Below are 18,484 nucleotides of genomic sequence, written 5' to 3' on the forward strand. Positions count from 1 at the left end.
ATTGCTTTTTAGAATTTGTAACAATGTGCTACTAAGCTCTCGGAAACAGACTTCTTGGTTGACTTAAACTGATTTTGAATTGAAATTTGCCAGGACTTCGTGAAGGATTTCAGTGCTCCACAATGCTGATGGCTACTAATATATATATAATACTAACATGTAAAAAAAAACAACTATTATGTCTTTTGTGCAATAATTCACTTTTAGGGTTCTACAACAGAATAAATCAAAGAAATAGCAATCTATATACTGTTTTTGTTCCTTGCATGATAGATTAAATAAGAAAAAGTCAAAAAATATTTCCTATTTCTATTTCATGCCACAGTGACACAAATCTATTGACAATATATCATAATGTAACATCTCAAATGGTGCAACAGTACTAATACATTTCTGATTGGGCTATGGTACAGAATATAAAACAGTATATTTAGCCTGTTAGTACTGAATCTGCTGGAGGCAGGACATTGAAATATTCAACAAAAATATAGCAAATCCCAAATCTTACTAATTTTGTGAAACCCTAGGTAAAAAAAAAAAAAGTTAATAAATAAAAATAGTGGTTTACATTATTATGGTGCTTCTCATCATAAATATTTTGTATAATGTGACAAGCAGATGATTCCATGTATCACTCTGCCAGTAATCAGTTAAAAAAGCAATCAAAGGACAACAGAAAACAAAGGGACTTCATGTCTGTCAAGTTATTTAAAGCTCTATCTGTTGTTCAGCAATCTGGTTCAAGGTTAAATCATCTCAGATTTACAAATAAAATGAATGCATCAGTAAACATGTTGCTCTCATAGCCCCATTAGCAACCACATCTAAACTGCCCTGTAATGATTAGTTTCTGTACAAAAAAGTCTTGATTGTATCAATCAATCAATAAATCAAATTTTATTTGTATAGCACATTTCAGCAGCAAGGCATTTCAAAGTGCTTTGCATCATATCAAACACAGAAACACAAAGTCATAGAATCAACAATCAAAACACAGTATTAAGTCAAGTTCCATCATTAAATGTGTAATTGATTACATTTCAAATACAATCCTAAACAGGTGGGTTTTTAGTCGAGATTTAAAAGAGGTCAGTGTTTCAGGTATTATACATCATAAATCATAATGTCTGGCGAACATAGTTTTGACTTGAATATGATTTACTGGAATAACAATTTTGTAAACCGCAGCACAAAAACTCAAAGGAGGAACACGAACGAGGAAATGTTTAACCTTCAGCAGTTTGAAGGAGCTTAAGAATCAAGAAATCCCAAAGGTCCTCGCTGGCAACATGAAGTAGGTTTAACAATCTCGACAAGCAACAAACATGGACAGATTTTTAACTACCTGTGGGGTTGACACCTATTAGATTGGAAGATGTTATAAACCTACTTCTAAAACTACGAGATCCCAGTAAACGGTAAAGACGATTATCCACAAATGGAGAAAACATGGAACATTGGTGAACCTTCCCAGGAGTGGCTCACCTACCAAAACTACTCTAAAAGCACATCAACAAACTCATCCAATAAGAAACTAAACTAACATCTGAAGCTCTGCAGGCCTCACTCGTCTGGTTTATGGTCAGCATTTATGATTCAACAATAATATTTAGTCTCAGCTAAAATGGCTAGCTTAAGGTTAAACCACCGCCGACCAAACAGACCAAAAAGAACCATCTCATATTTACCAATAAGTATGAGATGGTCAAAAGTCAACCTAAGACTTTTGGAAAAATATTTTGTGAGCTGAGGGCGGGGAAAAGGGGAAATTTTCAGAAGGCATCCTTCCTGTAGCATCTTGATTAAACCTAAAATCAATTCAGAAGAGCAAGAGCAGTCAAACACGGTGGTGGTGAAAGTCCGACCATCAGTTTGTGATCCCAAGCTCAAATGCAGTTGGGTTTTGCAGCAAGACAATTATCCAAACCACAGTGGTAAGTCCGTGTCCTAATGGCTAAAAAAACCCCAACAAAACAAAACGAAAAAGAATTACATAAACATAAAGAATGAAATCTTATTCAATTGCTATAAAAATCAACTAAAGATTGTTAGAATAAAACATTTCACAGTTTCATGTTTTCTTAATTTGACGACTGTAACAAATGTGAACAGATAAGCGTCAGCTTCAGTGTGTGGCAGCATAATCATTTTGAATTTCAACAGTTGCAATTCACCAAAATATTTGGAGTGAGTTGCATTTCAATAATACATTTGGCTGTTTGCAGTTACTTTCAGTGTCTTTGATGCACATCTGATGTAGATTTTAGTGGCTGAGATGCTAAAGATCCTGAAGAAACGTTTGGACACTATGATGATGGGGAAAAACAAAACTGTCAAGAGAATGTGACTTAATCACAATACTGTTAATGCTGTATTCAGCAGAAACAAAACATGCAGATGGTTTCCTAATGTTATGAAGCCCTGCTTCAGTCCACTCCTGCAGGGTGATATTGTACACAATGTTTTCTTTTTAACCAAAATAAAACAAAGTTGTACATTCACTCAAGGTCTGTGGTTAAATTACAGAACAGAATGAATACATAAAAACACTAGGGTGTCTTTTGTTCACACAGTCAAGATCAGAACATGCATGTACCCAAAAGGTTAATGGAAACTCTACAATCCTCTTTGCACCAATTTCACAACGGACTCTTATATTAAATTTAAATATCTTATGAGCCCTTGAAAGTATTAATACTGTAAAAAAAAACAACTAAACAACAATAAACAAGATGGGGATGAAAACAACAAGGCTCGTCTGCTGACAGGCTGCAAACAAATTCCAAGTAACCCACATGCTGCAGCGCTCTGACACTATAAAACTTCAGGTTTGACAACAAAAAGGTTTGCAGACACATCTCTCCAGTGGTTGTAACACAAACACTCCTATTTCACTGAGAGGTGAGACTGTATATTGAATTAGGTTTGGCCCCAAAGGCGGCTCAAGTTAGGCCTTTAGGCTGAATAATTAGTTAAAATCCCACTGGGAATACTGAGCCCACACAGAAACTACCCATGGGGTTGACCTCAGGGGACAGTGACTGACTCAACACCTGGGCTGTGGGACTGTCAGCTGGGGAACTGGGACTAAAACACAAACACAGCTGATACCTGTGGCTTCTACAAAAAGAAGTTTACTACTAATCTCCGGAGATGAAATATTCGATAAAATTGTAGGTGAATTGATCAGCTGCACGACGACTAAAGCTGCAGAATTTTTATATATATATATTTTTTTACATCACAACACCACAGTACTAAAAAGCTAACAATAAGAGCCGTTAACAAAAATGCAATGAATAATTAAAATTGTTTATCCTAGGGTTGACCCAGACCAGTTAATTCCAAAACATAGACTGAATTTCCAAATCAGCAGTAAGGAGACATTCATTTGATCCAGGTGTGAAGAAGGAGGACAGCACTATGTGATAGAAGCTCAATAATCCAATATTTCCCCCGACGAGTGAATGCACCATATAAGCAACAGCCCTGCTACCATGTAAAACATGTTTCAATATCAACACAGCCGACACAAGAGGGAGATAAATAGAAGATATTTGTATCAGGAGTATATCCCGGTAGTGGGTGCAAATGTTATTGTGCAACTCACCGATGGAAAGTCAAAGTCTTTCTGGTTGACGAGGTTGAGAACATATTCGATCCTGTACTGGTTCTCTGGACAGGCCAGCTGCACTGGTGGCGTCAGTGTGCTCATGGCTGTTACTATGGTCTGTCACAAGCACACAAATCCAGAATGAAAAAACAAAAAGAAAACAAAACATCAGATTATAACAAGACTTTTAAATGCTGAAGAGAAGACAGACAGAAAAGTTGTTCAACGAGTCACTTACCTCAATAGCCTCCTTAATATTGTTCTTGATGTCCTGAATTTTCTGCTTCTTTTCTCTGAAACAAACAAAACAGACATTTGTGTTAGAAATTGTGAGACAAAAACCATTAGAAGTTTCATATAATCACTTTCCTAAAATAATGAAAGTCATTGGTTTGGCTAAAAGTGATTTTTATTTTTTTTTTTGGCAAAAAAACAAAACAAAAAAAAACCTGCATGCCATTATTTTTTTTTTAGAAAGATGACAATATGAAATAAAGCAATTCATTCAATTTTAAAACTAAGACTCCCAATTGGTCCATACTATAAAAATGGCATTCAAAAGTAATGTTAGAAGTTAGGAAATCTGAAAGTTTTACATTAAATCAAAGATAAAAAAAAAAAAAGGTGAATTACCTCATTACAGGCTGACAACCTGAGCAGACAACTCAACTAACTAGCTAACATCAGCTTGTTGTACCAGTGCTGCTATTTGTTTTAGAACTTTTATGCAAATACAAAACATTTTTTACTTAGTTACAACATGAAAAACGTACGTAGCACCTTCTCCGAGAGCATACATTTTTTTTGTCTCGCAAGCAATTCACTTGATATGTCAATATTTTAAACATTTTATGTCTTCAACAGAAAAATTCCACACGCAAAATTATTGAGGTAAAACACTGATACGGTGCGACAGGAAAACTAACTCAAGTCTTTTCTCTTGTACTTTAATCTGGTGAATTTCAGCAACATGTATGAAAAGTGCAGCAAAGGGAGTTGACAGGGCTCACTTCATCGCATCGCAAAAGAGTTTGTTTTTGATCTGGAGGGGTAAACAGACCTTCATCGCCACGCGCGGTGCAGGAATTATGTCTGTGCAATGTGAATGATAGCTGTGTGTACAAGACATTTGGGACTCTCTGTGATAGAAATGTTTCTAATAAAGGCAACCAATGAGCCAGTTTGTCCATCTTTCACCTTGAGCCTGCCAAGACAACAGGGCATTGTGTTTATGATGGCTCCACGTCAGTGAAAAGGGGCGAACGCTGCCCATTTCTTTCTTTAAACGTATGCGTTACTTTTACTGTTAATGCCAGATTTATGTGCAGAGTCAACGTGAACATAAAAAGGACAATTTAAAAAAAAAAGAGAGCAAAGACCAGTCAAACTAAAATGTCTGATGAATGTATATCACCAGAACAATTACTCTGCATTTAATCTAAAAGAAGGGATTATATATCAGGCCCAGTTTGCTCGTTCTTTATTGGCGATGCGCGATAAATCAACTAAAAAACCCGCCAAAAGAAATCCAAATGGAAAAGCCTAGACTGACCCTGTAATGACTGCTACTCTACTTTTTGAAAGCATTGGTCACTCACACATACCAGACATTCAATATTTTGTTCAAGGCTCCTCTGGCATCAGTTCAATGAGGGACAAAAAATAAAGATGATTTCCATTTTCTAAGACAAGCCACCTGTGAGGTCACTGTGCGCCGATATGGGGAAACAGTGAAGGAAGGGACGCAGGACGGTTTATCGGGTTAGAAGGGAGATTTAGAAGGCCCTGTTTACATTTTCAACCTGATAGTCATTATAAATCACATGATTGTGTGTGTTGTGTGTGTGCTCACTGTGCAGTGTTGAGTGTGAGGCTCTTAGCCTCTGTGTCTCTGCTTCTTGTTCTTTTTGTTGTTTTTTTAAGATGTTTTAGGTTTGGTTTGTTTTGTGTTGGGATTCATCTGATCAGCTGCAGCAGCAAACTCCCCATATTCTTCTTATATTTCAGCATTATGAGTTTATGTCAGCTACTATGTGGAACACAATTTAGTTTTTGTATCACATCAAAGTATCACAATTTCAGTTAAGGATACTACTTTAAAGATTTTAATTTGATTGTGAAACGTTGACAACTTCTGTCGACGTTTCATTCAAAAACATTTAACAGCTAAGATTTGACCCAATCACAGACCTTTGTAGCCAAACTCGAAAACTCAACAGTCAAGTAAAATTTTACGAATCTAAAGGAAATGAAAGAAAATTAAATATATACAGTAGTAGAGCAGTAAACAGCACAACCAAGAAAGTAAACCGGACAAACACCAATTTATAAAGAAATACCGCATTACAAATACTTCCTGTATACAAACTTATGCATAATCACTTTGAAATCAGTGTGTTCAGGAGTACTGTTGGCTTTCTTGAAGAACCCCAGCAACACTTGAAAGTCTAGAAGATAACTTGATTAGAGTTTCGCTCTGTGCCCTTCACCAGGGTCATAAAGGCCACAAGTTGAATGTATCAGTCCACTAATAAAGTTGTTCCCGACTATTTCAAGTGTTTCAAAGCACTTTGGGAGTAGGAGAATTTTTGCCAGAATATTTTTGAACCCAGAAGTTACTTGAAGCTTCATCTGCCATAAATTAACAGAGCTGTATTTAGCAATTATCTCTACAGTCTGAGAAACTTAAGAGAAAGTTTAAAAACTGTAGAAAATTTTTATTTTCCCTCAAAGGTAAGTGCGTGGTGACTGTTGTGTTTTTGTGCAGGTGCAGTTAAAGGCTCCCCTTGTTAAAACTTTTAGTATTTGCGTATATATTGTGCCAGGGTCCCATTATTATGTTTACTGCGCTGAAGTCTGCAGGAGTGAACCTGCATTTCCACATCTTACTTTTCGGTATTTTACACATTTAGATTTTTCTAATTGTCTCAGATGACATTTCAGACTCGTTTTGTTTCATGTGACCGAGGCAGACAAAATCTCAATGTGGTCAAGTTATTAACAATTCACATGAATTAAATTATGCTTCTATGGAAGAGGATTAGGGCCACCGAAAAAAAAAGAAAAAGAATTCTGAGATTAAAGTCTCAGAATTCTTTGAATAAAGTCAGAATTCTGAGATTAAAGTCTCAGAATTCTTTGAATAAAGTCAGAATTCTGAGATTAAAGTCTCAGAATTCTGAGATTAAAGTCAGAATTCTGAGATTAAAGTCTCAGAATTCTGAGATTAAAGTCTCAGAATTCTGAGATTAAAGTCAGAATTCTGAGATTAAAGTCTCAGAATTCTTTGAATAAAGTCAGAATTCTGAGATTAAAGTCTCAGAATTCTTTGATTAAAGTCAGAATTCTGAGATTAAAGTCAGAAAGTCAGAATTCTGACTTTAAACTCAGAATTCTGATTTTAATCTCAGAATTCTGACTTTAATCTCAAAATTATTTTTTTTATTTTTTCGGTGGCCCTAATCCTCTTCCGTATGCTTCTTTGTGTGAAAAGAACAAAACATTAAAAAAAAAAAAAAAATCTGATTTATGTTAACAGGTATCAAAATGTTTTTGGAGAATGATTCTATGACTTAACCTTTATTTCATACAAAATAATAATAATAAAAGAATCTAGACCATGATTTAAGACATTTTGAGTAGTGACTTGTGAATTAGTTTGGTTCTAACTTATGAGAATAGAATTTAAAACTAACCCTTGCTAAGAGTAAACTTGCACAGTACTGCGAGTGTGAAGTTCGACTGAAATAGAAACCCCCAATTCAACAATGTGAAAAAACCCCTCAAAGGCTGAACTTTGAGCAGTACATCTTCTTTCAACTTTTATTTTAATCTTTTGGGGCATGAAATGTATTGTTCATAGTCAGCTTTTGGACTCAAAAGAGGGGTTTTTTTTTAGCCCAAAAAGTTTCACACAGTTTTATTCCTTTGTTTTGACCACTTGAAAGCTCCAGTGGTGAATGCCTTGGCCAAAAACAGTGCAGTCATCACAGTTAAAAGGAACATGGAGATCTAAGTGGGTGTTTCATTCATTATCCCAAATCTGACCAACAGCAGATAGCAGCAATCTTCCAGTGACAAGCTAATTACTCTGACTTTACCACAACACTTCTTCCATTCACCTCAAATCTTTCATCGCTAGCACCACTCAACATTTGAGGTCCTAAATCAGCATATTTACATCGTGCTGGAAGATCTGTGGAAATTAAAACCCATTACTATGCCTGACATGTGAACCCCCACTAGCAACCGGTCTGCTGTTTTGGTCTCAACAGATCTTCACTGACAAAAGTTATTTAATGTCAGACATCTCACCCACACAGTCAGACACACTCATGCGTCAACAAACTTAGATGATGGTACTCCAGTTTATTGAATGTGGGGAAAGTTAGCTATTGTGTGCTGTCCAATTTATGGTGTAGTCAAGTTTGCCGGACAGACACATCCATCCCTACGCAGGATGTGGACAGACATGTACGCTTTGTATAAAAACAGTGTTATGCGCACACAAACACTGTTCAGTGTTGTGGAGTCACACACTGGGTCATATGCTCTAGTCTGCCTAAGGTGCTGATTTTCTAGTCAAACCTTGCAAAGATGCTTCTGTCCCGTCCAATACATGACCACCACCAGACCAAACCACGCTTAGTCAATGACACACAATAACTCACACACAAATTCCTTTTTGGCTCACTAAAATAAGCAAGACTCAAGAATGTGGTCTAGAAACAAACAAAGACAGGAAGAGATCAGCTTTCTGGAGAGATGTGGAAAAAAAAAAGAAGAAAAAAAAGTGACTATCAGTTTGTGTCCAGAACTTTACAAAAAAGGAAAGATCACATTGTACAATCAGCGCGTCAGACTTCCCACAAGGTTTCTCAGAGCTGGGTTACAACCCATGTGGTAAAACACAAGTTAATCAGCAGTCATGGCAACTAAACATGAACCAATCCAACCAGAGCTGTCACAGCATCAGCTCTAAAAACTGGCGATACAATTAGCCAGGGTCATCCAACATCAGTGTCTGGCCTCCCAAATGTCCTCTTGGAAAAATGGCCCAAAATTTCCCAAAAGCACAAAAAAAGCCTTCCCAATAGAAGATGCAATGGGTGGACTAATAACATATGAAAGCCTATGGATAAACAATGGGACCCCCATCAAGTTAATTTGAGTGAAGACAAACAAGTCAATATTTTCTGTACTATAGAACAAGGTACCTCAGAGTTTACCAAAGCATATAATTTTAGTGTTTTCTTGTTCTCTCTTTGCATTCCCTGTTTTGTTTTTATTGTAGAGGCCTCACTTACTTCAACTTCCTGTCAGGTTTTAGTTCTTCTTTTCAGGAGCTTGTACACTTTCCAAATGAAAACCGGTTCCAAGATGTGCATATTTTTATTGACTCTAAACTATATCAGCAGTTTATATTGTCACATATGAAGTGAAAATGTATTTGCCCTCTTAGAGATTTTTTCTGATTTTGCTTTTTGGTCATCCGACAAGACAGAGAAGAATTTAAAAAAAACATACATATAAATATTTGAAAATGGAGTGAATACAAAATGTAATGTTTAAATTTGGATATTTTCTTTTATTTTTTGGGGGGGAGAACAACCTGTCCAAGCCGACTTACTCCTACATGAACTGTCCTACCGTTTGTGTCACCATCGGCATCAAAAACTGGCATAAAATTTCCATTAAAAAATGTAACACTACTGCAAAATATTATATAATTCAGGACGTTTAAGGTAATACTACTGCATCACAATTGAAGCCAACTCTGGACTTTGATTGGACCAATTGTGATTCTTTTTAGCCAGTTAGAGGTGGCTAGGATTATGGACCGGTGCCTGGGCGTTGTCCTTGAGGAGTTTCTGCTAAACAAAATTCACAGCGTCATTTTCCACTTCTTTCGTGTCACTCCACAGAACATTTTCTCTAAAGTCTTAGCGATCATCAAAGGAAGCTAATTTCGCCCCGACTCCTTCTTATTATTGAATCATGAACACTGGCCTTATCTGAAGCGAGTGAGACCTGCAGTGCTTCAGCTGTTGTTGTTGTTTTTTTGTTTTTTTTTATGATCTCCTGCATGAGTCAACAGTGCACCACAAAGTGAATTTGATGGGCGGTTTGACAATTTATTTTTTTCCCCACAAAGGACCACGCTGGTTTGGAAAGCTATTTTCATAACAAATAAAATTATCACTTACAAATAACAGCTTTTTGTATTTACCCAAGCTATCTGTATGTTATTAAAGTCTGTGTTATAATTTGAAACATTTAAGTGTGAGGATAAAGTAGCGCCTCAACCAAAGAAATTCCTCGCTGGTAGTGAAAATGCAGCTCATTGAGAGGAGCTGCCCACCTGTAGCTCACCTGGAATGCACATCAGACAGAAATTAGAAGAGCTTACAATTACTTAAAATAGCTGTTTATATAACGTATAACTGTGCATAATCAGCTCTACTTTCTGGCATGTTACATATCTGTTACACGAGTTTTGTTGACTTAGGAGGCCACTTAAAAACTGAGGTGTGTTACTCGAAAATACAAAAAAAAGTTGATAGTTTTTATACATATAAAAAACTAATTTATTTATGTATTTATGTTTAGGTTGTTTTGTAATTCTGAACAAAAAGAGAGAATATTCAGCCCAGACATCTCGATGCACCGTGAGCTTTAGTGAACAGCAGGTATGGCTCGTTTGTGAATCGTACTCACTCTGCATTGAAGCCGTTGACATGTAGGATCCTCATCTGTTTCACGATGGTGCTCTTTCCTGACTCGCCAGCTCCTGAGGAAAAAAATGGTATTTTGTTTAAAAAAAAAACCAAAAAACCCTGTACATCTAAAAAGCCCCTTTCTAAAGATCAGCACAGATGTTTGAATTGTTTAAGCTTTTCATTTTATTAAAGGAAAATGCACCGTCAACTATAATTTTTTGGTTTTGTGTAAGGCAGGATTAGTCCTGCCTTAAGTCCACATATTCAAATATTTCTGTGTTCAGACTGAATCGTGACTTTGGACTTTTCAAGAAAAATAACCAGGAGTCACAAAATGGTATGCAAAAATGAAAAAAAACAGACCAAACCCAAGAGCGGACCACTGAAGGTTGATGAGAATCCAGTAAAATTGCGTAGGAAGGCAACTGGCCAGGCTAGAGACTGGGAAACCCAAAATCCTGAACCACTGATCTGCTAAAAGTATATTTAAAGTGGGGTAAAAGTGGTGAATGGCCACAGTGAACAGTTAAATTACTGATAATATAACAAAGTATTCCTGTCAATACACGAGTCTTACAGACAAGTTAAAGTCTTGCTGGAGTGAGTATTGGCTTGAGTGTTCTGTGTCTGTTTGACCACAAACTAAAATTAACGCTACGTGGTCCTGCTGGGACGTTGACTGTGCATCGGCAGGTCCCTACTCACTGTGTCTGCTGTCAGAACGAAACTCGCATCTCCTGCTCTGTAATGTCGGCCCTGCAGAAAGCACAGCTAGGTGAGGAATGAGCTGCATACTGTACAGAAGAACCAGGTTGCAGCTCTTCTTGGGCTGACCAATGTTTTTCCTGCGTACTGCTTTTTGTAAATGTCATTGATGATGGATTAACTCCAGATTTTCAGAGTGTTCAGGCCTAAACCGTCCTTGATTTTGTTTAACAAAACCAGAATCACAGAAGTTATCACAGAGGTTTATTCTGCTGAGGTAGACTGCTTCAGACCAGGCTACAACAGCTAGGATTAGCTACGTGTTTTTAGCTCACTAAAATTACTAACTGTAAGTAAAACACTAATAAATATCAGGTTAACAATAAAGGATTTCTGACGGGGTGGCAATGTGTTTGAGGCGCACCTCGCCTCTCACCACCTGACCACTCCAGACGGGTGGAGGGAGGAGGGATGGTTCAACTTGAAACTCCTGGGATGCATACACTCATAAATCAAGGCTAAAATAATTCAGCACAAAAGAATGGTGTATTTTGAGTGCAGAGGGCCGGGTCGCAATAATCCAAATCTCAAATGTTGAGATGAAACATGCTCTTTAAAAACAGGGATTAAAATCCTGCTAATGGTTTAATCAGCTCCAGCCAATCCCTGGATACTGACTACTTCACAAATGGGCAAATTAAAAACCAAACTACCTAAACAGAAGGGGAAAAAACCCCACCACAGACTGTTGGCTGCACTACATGTAACTGTAGAGAGACCCTTATATTCTCTGTTTTTATAGACCACAGTAAAGCCATATCCATGTATAAATTTATATATGCACAAAAGGTAAGCTAATAACGCCATGGATGTGTAAGAAGTTACAATAAAAAGAAAAAAAGAGAACCAACTTTAATGGCACACAACATTGTTTTGGGTCTTGTCCCACTGTTCTAACGTCGCCACAACTTCCTCCATTAGAAAAATATCAGCTCGTCAAACGTGATCCCTTCTCACTGGAAACAAACTAATCAAACACTATGATTTTTAGATCAATCTACACAACATGATCAATTTTATAAAATAAGTAAAAACTCACACATACATGAACATATAACAATTGAATACTACATACTGACCTATTTAGGTTGTGGTAGTGTAACTTTCAAACTCAATCTTTACCCAACGGGTAAAAACTTCCTGGGAAAAAACAAAACAATAACCTGCCAAATTATATCCATTGGGCATTTCTCATTTTAAAATTCTATACTTTGCATTCTACACTCACATTTCAATAATCTTTCCAACCACATTCTGGATATTTGATGAGAAAACATATACTTATAATTCAGATGTATTGTACATTCCTCAAATCATGAAAAAAAGCCTTTTGTCTTCTGATTAGAAAGAAAAAGGAGCAATTTTCCTACTTATTTGCTCCAATTTAGAGTCTCTATATGTCAAAATCAAGGCATAAATTATCCAAATAAATACAGATTCTTCTATACACAGTTTTAATTTTCTTTATTTCATTAGCTGATTTTAAAAATCACTAATGTCTATACTTTTTTTAGGATCTAGACATGTTCTGGCTGGAACAGCATGGATCCAGTTTAAGTTCCGATCTGAAAGGGAAATGGTCCTTTTTGGTTTCTGAAGTCTTATTTTTGGGCTCTGGAAATCAGCTAAAAAAGCAACTGAGCTATGTAAAAACATTAGTAATCATGTTGGAAGTCATATTTAAAGGGCATCATCTACATGGAAACAAATAAACATTTATTTTTCAAAAATTCACATATTTCTATTTTCAAAAACCAAAAAAAAAAAAAAAAAATCTAAGTCTATTTTTCCCCACATATGTATTCTGACTAGGAAAATCACCACACCTGATTCTAGACTTTCTGAGGTAGCTTTTATGGTGGTATGTTTGGCCTAAGTGCTAAAATAATCATTTTTTCCACTCTAAACCAATAAATCTAAATATTCTGTAACAAAAAGTGCACACATCAACTCTAAAAAGTACACAAAATTGCTTTAATTAGGATCAGAAGCTACTTAAAAATACAATAAAACACAATTGCAGCATGTTTTCATGCTGGCAGGCCTTCAGTCTGAGAGCAACGGGCTAAAACGTCCATCACAGTGCTGCCTTTTTGGCCTTATGCAATGGCAGTCACACTGTTGACAATGGTTCCTAAAACAATATCCCAGAAGGCCATGCAGGGAGGAAGCAGCGTCTCAACTGTGAAAACTATGAGGCCTGAAGAACAACCGCAAAATGAGAAAGAGATCAATAAATCAAAGGCTGGATCTCATTTCCCCCAAACTCCTCCTCTCTCCCCATTACTTGGCACTTCACACTTCTGGGTATATTCATGTAAAGTGAAATTAAGTTAACCATTACCTCAATTAAAAATGATCAGCTGTCAATATACAATACTATTCTATGCTTGTTAAAGAGCAAAAATATGTCAGCAACTGCACACTTGAAACAAATCTGCTGTAATGCAACTAAATGCATTTAGAATGTACTGCTAGCACTAACAACGATATAGACATTACAAAAACTATACAGCATAATTGTTCCAAAAATAGTAGACCCTTAATTGTTAAACATAATCGGGTATGTTTAACATACTGATTAACAGAATGTGAGTCAACAATAGACTTAATAAATGCATTTCTCCCAAAAGTGAAGCATCAGAACAGATGGAGTTTTTTTTTCTGTTATTTTAAACAAAAGAAATATGACACCTTTCACCCCCTTGCACTTTTTCCCCATTTAAGATGAAATGCTATCTCAGAAATTAATAGTTGCATGAATTCAGCTACACATTTTAGTCATTCTCATGATGATTAAATGCTTCAAATCGACAAATCCCTTTCTTGCTTTTTCCAGAAAGGATTAGGGTTTCTTCTGTTCTTTAAAAATTGAGATAAGCATCATTTTGACAATTATAGACCCGTGCCATTCCTTTTAACAATTTTTAAGGACCTTTACATGGTTAAAAAAAAAAAGAAAGAAATTAGGCAGTTTCAATCTGGATTTTCAATAAGTTTTTAGAACAATTTTCAAAAAGGTGTGTAAAACTAAATGATTGGCTGATTGGATTATAGGCACTAAAAATGGTTGACAAATAAAGCTGGGTGTCTGGGTTAACAAACACAATTCAATATGGAGACCTGCAAGGTTTAGTGTTGGCACCTAAACCTTTTCAAGTCGATATTATTGAGAAGTGTGAAGTATCTAGTAAACCACAAGTTATTTTCTTTGCAGGTGAAAAACATTATTGTTCTGGGATTAAATCAAAAGATGTTGTAGAAATTAAGGTTTATGATTGGGTTAAACTCGAATTGTTTCATAATTTAGCACACTTAAAGGTATAAAGTATGATTTTTGTAAAGTGAAAAGAAGACTTGATTACCAAGAAAATATATGGAAATTCAGAGGGAACTATATTTGAAATCAGGTTTGTAGGAATAGCGAGAGATCATTAATTTATTAATCTTAAAGTAGACAAACGCATAGCAGATTTGTTGTCTTTGCATTAAAACCTTGTTTTTTGCAAGAGTAAGTTCTTTGTAACACAAAACAGCAATTAAATGTTATATAATATCGATGAAGGGGATAATACCAACAGTGCATTCAGTCAAATATTGTGGAATTTAAATGTTTTAATATTTTTACTAAATATAACGCTTGTAGTAAGTTATTCCCAAATAACTTGCAATAATTCTTAAACACGTCACATTAAAGATGTGTGAGCGCGTTTGAGAACACAGAATGTATTTCACAGAATAATCACTAATGTGAGGTAATTTGAGGCAGTTTGTCAATTCACCGCGCAAAACACAGAAAACAAAATAAAGTGTTTATGCTCGGTATGCATCATAAACGAGAACATTTTTAACTTTTTCCATTCATAACCGTCTTTTTTGCTAGAGAACATAGAAACCCCCCCACCCAGAGAATATGTCCCCAAACCATATTCTGGACATGCTTATTCATATTTCAAGTTTGCTCTTTGTGAAAGCACCAACTTGGCATAAAAGCAATAAACATTCTCTGTATCAAAAAATGTTGCAAAATGTTACAGTTTGCTACATGTGAAGCTAAATGCAAGAAACATATGAACTGCATTCAGCTGCCATATAAATGATGTGCAACAGATTCATGTTTCAGCAGGGGTAAAATTGGACTGAACTGACTGTAAAGTAGGTCTTATCTGTACTAAAGTGATAAACTGGATATCCTGTGGCCAAAAACCATTTCATGATGATGTTGCATGGATAACACTTTATCTTTATTGAAATTATAGGTTGCACGTGTTTATAGAAATCTGACTAAATATAGAGCTTCCGTCTGATAATGTTTCAGTGTGGAGTTGTAAAACGTGGGAGCATTTTATATTTATCAGCTAACTGGTTCATACATCGCAGTAGTTTTGCAAAGTCCAGACTTGCATAAAACCATTTCAGGCGTGAAAACACTTGCAGGGTTCCAGAACGTTTACGAACCTTTCCAGACTCGGCTGGAGTTCATAGCTCCTTTCAGTCTATTCTTAAAGTATACATAAAAATGTTCACTAAAAATTTACAGCGGCTGTTTTTACAGGGATCAGACTCTAAAGGTGGAACTTGAAACTACAGGCATCGTGGAAAAAAAGAGGTATGGATGGAATATCAATACCAAGCTTGGGGATGCAAAGGACTACTTGGACGCAATAAATGGTAAGCTACAACACTTCAAGTGCCATGAATCAAAACTCAACTTTCCAAATACATATTTGGCAAATTGGATGGACATTCAGAACTGAAACAGATTCTAATTACAAAGACCAGAAGACCCTGGCAGAGGAAAAATTAGATGTTGGGGGTGAGGTTAATTGTAAGTGATATCAGTGAAGTATTATTGATTTCGAAATGTAATATTTTCCCAATATCTTGTTTCTTTTGATGGATAAATGATGGGCAGATAGATGGATGGATGGATAGACAAAAGGACAGAGAAGAATGGATGACAGAAAAGTAGATAGATGATGAATGAATGAATTACATGGGAGGACAGATGACGACATGATGGATAAAAAATGGTGGATAAGAGGACTTGATGGAAAAACTGGTGGATCTATGTATGGATCCAACTTTTTAGTGCAGTGGGATATAAAATATGTAGGGGTACAAATATGCCCCCCCCCCCCCCCCACACACACACACACACTAATTTTTCTGACAGGTACAGCAAAGTAATATTGTGGCAAAAAGGCTTAAAAAGTTAAAAGTTTACAGCTGAAGGCTGAAGTATGTGAAACCAAAGTCAAATTTCTTGTTTGTGCACAAAATCTTTGCCAATAAAGTTGGTTCTGATTTGAAAAGGCAATGGATTAAATAATAAAGAATAAATCAAATATCCATAGAGCTAATAAACAGGGATAGGAGGTAAAAAAAACCAAAAGGTGTCAGCCAAACTCACCTAAAAGTAGTAGTCTGTGTGTTGCTCTGTAGATTTGTTTGTCCTTTTGGAGCTGCTTCTCAATCTTTTTGTTTGCTTCTCTTTGTGCCTTCTCCTCATTTCTCTGGTCTTCGGTCTTACTGTTGCCCAAACAACCCATCTTCCCGCAAGACAAAAAAAAGAAAAAAATGGGGGTCCAGGGAGGAGGAGGAAGAGGAGTGGAAGAAGTAGAAGTGGAGGGAGGGGGGAGTATGTAGAAACGAAAATAAATAAGCAAAAATTGTCTAGGTCCCTCGCTTGACCCTCGGATTTGGCAACAATGTAACACACATTTACGCAGCTATAGTTCTGAAAACTGTCCGTGGTTTAATTCTTGGATAGGTAATGTCTGCATAAAGCGTATTTTGCTGTCAGAAAAAGGGCAGGATACTGCTGCTGACGACACGGAGGCCGCCTTCTCAGTTAGCTTTCAATCCTCCTTTTTCCTCCCCCACCCCTCCTTACATTCACTTTAGCGTTTGTTTTTCTTCTTATTAACTCCCCCCCTCGACAAATTGGTGGGTAATTATAATCCACAGCCTCCGTTACGACGCCAAAGAGCGAGATTTCACCTCGAAAGGAGGCAGCGAAAAGAGCCTAATTTGCATCTCCGAAAGCCGGGGTCTTGCGTCTCACTGCTGCCCGTGACAAGGAGCTGAACTCGGCGCGTCCGAAAGGCTCGGCCGGGCTGAGGCGCTGCTCGTCTCCGCGTCGCCTTTGACAAGAAACATGTCCAAAGGTGTACACTCACACTGTTCTTTTTTTTGTGTGTGGATTTTTCTCGCTCCCCGATGGCTGTCTTTGGTCGGGTACCCACCTAGTAGAGCAGCAGGAAGGGAAATAATATGTAGACCCAAACGAGCTACATGTATGATATTCTTCTTCCTTCCGTCGTCATCCGGCTCCTTATCAAATCGAGCTCCCAACTCGCTGCGGTTGTCTTTCCGTCGCCACCTCTCACTCCGAAACGAGACCCCCAAATTTGTCCTCCTTATTTATGATGGCTGTTCCTTGCTGTATTTTCTCCTCCAAAGGGCCTTCTCTCTCTCTCTTTCTCTCTCCCTCCCTCTCTTTTGTTGCAGAAATGTGTTATCAGTCCTTCACATCACCGCCGAGTCTCTAAAACTGCGCACCGATATACTGTTTATTTTTTGAGATCCCAGATGAATCCCCCAATGAGAAAACCCCGATTTCAGAAAAAGGGTGGGTTAAAGACAAGAAAGAGGAAAAACGTGACCAAGATCCGAGAATCCTTCGAAATGCATCCACGTTTCTTGCAGGTGAAAAAAAAAAAAAAAAAAATCAACCCCCGCTGTCAGGCTTCAGTTTTTACACGGCCTCTAAATGTTTACACACCTACAGACTGTCACACAAACAGATATTTACAGATCGTCCTCCCCCAACCCCCCTTTGAATCCGAGGAGGGTAAACACGCCACAGGCTTGACACTCTTACATGTGCATTTACATTCAGAAAAAATAGGACGCGGGGCTCTTGTAGCAGCACATTCCCACCGTGAAAGGCCGCTCCTCTCCGGGGGGGGGGGGTGCGCGCTGGACGGGGAAGGTGAAACGCGGTCCCAAGAAGCGAGTCTTCGGGGGTTGTTATTATTATTTTCTCCCTTTCTCTTCCTCCGAGAATAGTAGGCTACACTGAAGAGGCAGACGGCGCTGAAGAGACGCGGGGTGGGGCCACACGGCGCTCATTGAACCCTGGGAAGGAAGGACCGACAAGAGGCGGAGAGGAGAGGCCGCTGCGCGTCGTCACATGGCCGGGGCGCGGAGCTGCGTCAGTGGCACGACCGTGCGCAGAAAACGGCGCCCTCTTCGAAGAAAAAAAAAGGACAGCAACAGGGTGGGATCCCTGCTGACCAAGGGTCAGCGGCCTGAAGCGGATTTACATCCAAACAGCGGGTAATTAAATGCTGCGATCTTACAGGAATAAACTGGGAATAAT

The 18,484-nt window shown here is 37.5% G+C and overlaps 1 protein-coding gene across 1 annotated transcript in view; it reads right to left on the bottom strand.

Moving 5' to 3' along the window:
- Positions 1–18,296, bottom strand: part of gnas (GNAS complex locus) — a 30,601-nt gene extending 12,305 nt beyond the window's left edge. Inside the window, exons 1-5 of the mRNA XM_028015964.1 lie at positions 17,346–18,296; positions 16,511–17,243; positions 10,331–10,403; positions 3,852–3,906; positions 3,611–3,730 (exon numbers count right to left, since the gene is read on the bottom strand). Of these exons, the coding sequence (XP_027871765.1) occupies positions 3,611–3,730; positions 3,852–3,906; positions 10,331–10,403; positions 16,511–16,649 (387 nt within the window). The 5' untranslated portion in view covers positions 16,650–17,243; positions 17,346–18,296. The remainder of the gene's footprint in view (positions 1–3,610; positions 3,731–3,851; positions 3,907–10,330; positions 10,404–16,510; positions 17,244–17,345) is intronic.
- Positions 18,297–18,484: the final 188 nt, after the last annotated feature.

This window comes from Xiphophorus couchianus, chromosome 1 (genome assembly GCF_001444195.1).
Source record: "Xiphophorus couchianus chromosome 1, X_couchianus-1.0, whole genome shotgun sequence".
In the NCBI taxonomy this organism is placed as follows: domain Eukaryota; kingdom Metazoa; phylum Chordata; class Actinopteri; order Cyprinodontiformes; family Poeciliidae; genus Xiphophorus; species Xiphophorus couchianus.